A 3,208-nucleotide genomic window follows, 5' to 3' on the forward strand; every position below is an offset into this window, starting at 1 on the left:
GTCTCATATTTAAATTTCTTAAAAATTATCAGTCCACTAGAAAGCCATTAAATTTAGAAACTTTTTGTCTCTTTATACTTTTTTCGTAAAACGCAATGTTTTCGTGAAAAATGTCAAAATGTGATCGAATGCATATCGTGATTCGCCATTTTCCACAAAAACATTGCGTTTTACAAAAAAAAATATCAAGAGACAAAAAAGTTTCTAAATTCAATGGCTTTCTAGCTAACTAATAATTAAAAAAAAAATCAAATTTGCGACTAAATTTGTCTGGTTCCAACAACAAGGGGGCCCATAAAAAGTGTCTTAAGGGGGTTTCTCGACAAAAAGCGTAGTACTGTGAGATTCCACATGTCATAAAACCCCTGTGTACCAAATTTAGTGATTCTCGTACAACATGGTTCTGAGATATAAAAAGGACTTCTTAGGGGCAGATGTCAAGGGGCTGTAACTCCGAAAGAGGGGGCCAGTTGGCAAAAAGAAAAAAGACGGGTCCCCTAAATTTGTCTTAAGAATCTACGAGCAAATTTTGTTGCATGAATTTCGAGACACCCTGTATTTAAAAAATATATTTTGAATTTGTTTGAATTAACTTAATAAATCGGATAAAATGCGAGAACTAATAATAAAATATGTTATTAAAATAACTTTTTCTATAGAATTATGTACTTATTATTAATAATATTTTGAAAAATACAAAATTAAAATGTTTTGGTATTTGGTATCATTTATTTTGTAGAAAAGCTACATGCAAAACATGATATTATTTTCTCATTTTTAGGTGGTTTTAATGTACGAGAAGGCATTCCTGGAGGAAGGATTGTAGGAGGCGTTACTACGACTATAGAGAAACATCCATGGCAGGTATCCCTGCAGGTATTTGGAAATCATATTTGCGGAGGTTCAATTATTAGTTCTGGTCTCATATTAACGGCCGCTCATTGCGTTACCGAGTGAGTTGCCACCGAATAATTTCAAATAATTAACAATTACTTTAATAACATTTCCGAATCAGTAAAAAATATACGTCGTGGTGTAGAACTGAAGAATTTTAGTTTTTACGTCAAAAATTCTTCTTTCAGACTGATAGTTACCGTGTATTACGTTGTACCGGGAGTAACAGATTTAAGACAGGCTGAACAAAAATATCAAGTCGAAGAAGCCATAATGCACGATGACTATGACAGCGTTACTTACGATTACGACATCGCCTTACTAAAGGTAAATACATAAACATTCACAATTTGTATATGTATTGGATCAAACAATTTTATTGATAATAATTTTAGTTATTTTCTTCAGCTTCAAGAAAATTTGACGTTTTCGAACACAATTCAGGCCATAAGCCTTCCGAATGAGCTTTTTACCATTCCAGATGGGACTAGTTTGGTAGCAAGTGGTTGGGGAATAACAGAGGTGAGACTGTTTTTGAAAATATGTACACTCGACGCAAGATAAAGGTTTCCAACCTAAAAGGCATCCTACTATTAAAGGGGCGAGCCGGTGGACTATTAATGGGAATTTTGGGAGGCATCAATAATTAGGGGCGTGTCATATTTTATTTTGTGTAGGCACGTGTGTAACGACACACAACAAAAAATTGCAGGCCTGAAGTATATGCATTATAAAAAGAGAAGAGTATACAGGTTTTGAAATTATTTTGTCTTGCCACATTATTTTTCTTGTCCCTGAGAAAATTGTGTATTTTGAAATAAGAATTTGTGTCATATTCTGCAGAAAGTAGGTAGGTAGGTCATGACGGCAACAGAACAAAAAAATATTGTAAACTTTCGGGAGGAAAGGGAAATATTTTAAGGACGTGTTCTGGAAGTGAAAATAAGTAAATAAGTTCATGACATTATGGGTCCGGAAATGTTTCTTTTCTTAGATAGATGTCGAAGGAAATATAAAATCCGGTGTTTTCTAAATATCTCGAAAACGATTTAAGATATTACGCTGCCACTGTACTATACATCAAAGCTCATTGTAATATCTTAAATCGTTTTCGAAATATTTAGAAAATCGGGATTTTTTTAAATTTTACATCTATCAGAAATGAAGCATTTCCGGGCCCATAATGAACATATGAACTTATTTACTTATTTTGACATCATTTTATAAACAATGAAAAAACAAAACGGTCTAATAATATGTCCAACCATCATCCGAATCAATAACGGCTTGTAATCTGTTTGGCATAGATTTAGCAAGGCGTCGTATATTATAATTCACGTCTATAGCGTTCCAAATATTTTGTATACGTTCCCAGAGCGCATCTCTATTTGGTGGAATATCGTCATATTGTTCATTCAACTGATGCATTACCTAAGCCCATAAATGTTTTTTTTATTAGAAGTAATTTCCATTTTGTTTCATTCCAAAATATTGATTAGAACCCGAGTTATCACGGAAATATTATTTTTGGGGGTGAACATGAGGGTTAGTTTGCATCCGTTTAAATCCGTTTTAGGCTAAAAGAAAAAATATTAGTCCTTATTAATATGTATTTACCTTTTTGAGATTAACAATGGATATTGAGCATACAATAATTTAAAGAAACACACGTTTACTGACGCACGCGCATTGACAATAGAGAACGAAATAATCTATCTTTGTCATAAGCATACGAGTTGTCCACAATTTCGGTACTATGAGTGCGACAAAGCGAACGTGATTTTTTATCTTTGTCCTGGCAGTGTCGTAGGAGCTAAATAAAATTCTAAATATAAAAAGGTAAATAAATTTGTATTTGTCTATAAAAAAAACAAAAAAAAAATTGGAAGGCAACTTTTCATTATTTTAAATAATCAATCGAATAGTCGTTTCAACCTATAACATTAATTTAAAATTTCTAAATTCTGAAACATTTTTAAGCAAAAGATTTCTTTATTTATTATGATAGCTGATGCAATTTAACTAAAAAGGTAATAATGGCGTACTGTCACATCAGCACAACAAAGAGTTCAGTTATAAAATCTTTTTGTGTTCCATTTCAACGAAACAGTTTAATATCTTATAAATTATTCAAAATGAAAGATCACAAATACCACCACATAATCTTGAGATCGAAGTATGACCATTGGGTCGAATATACTGCGGGTATGATGGGGTGGAAGAACGTTGGCTTAGCTCAATGTGAGATATTGATATCGGTCGACTTTTGACCACCCCCCTAACTAATGAAATTTTCCAGGTTTCCCTCATTCCT

The 3,208-nt window shown here is 32.7% G+C and overlaps 1 protein-coding gene across 1 annotated transcript; it reads left to right on the forward strand.

Moving 5' to 3' along the window:
• Positions 1–781: 781 nt before the first annotated feature.
• On the forward strand, positions 782–1,469 carry LOC111692750 (trypsin 3A1-like; the record flags this gene model as incomplete). Its single annotated transcript, XM_023456859.1, has 3 exons — positions 782–953; positions 1,083–1,221; positions 1,303–1,469. Coding segments are annotated over 3 exons (467 nt in total), but the record flags the coding sequence as incomplete, so codon positions are not given.
• Positions 1,470–3,208: the final 1,739 nt, after the last annotated feature.

This window comes from Anoplophora glabripennis, unplaced genomic scaffold (assembly GCF_000390285.2).
Source record: "Anoplophora glabripennis isolate ALB-LARVAE unplaced genomic scaffold, Agla_2.0 scaffold3069, whole genome shotgun sequence".
Lineage (NCBI taxonomy): Eukaryota > Metazoa > Arthropoda > Insecta > Coleoptera > Cerambycidae > Anoplophora > Anoplophora glabripennis.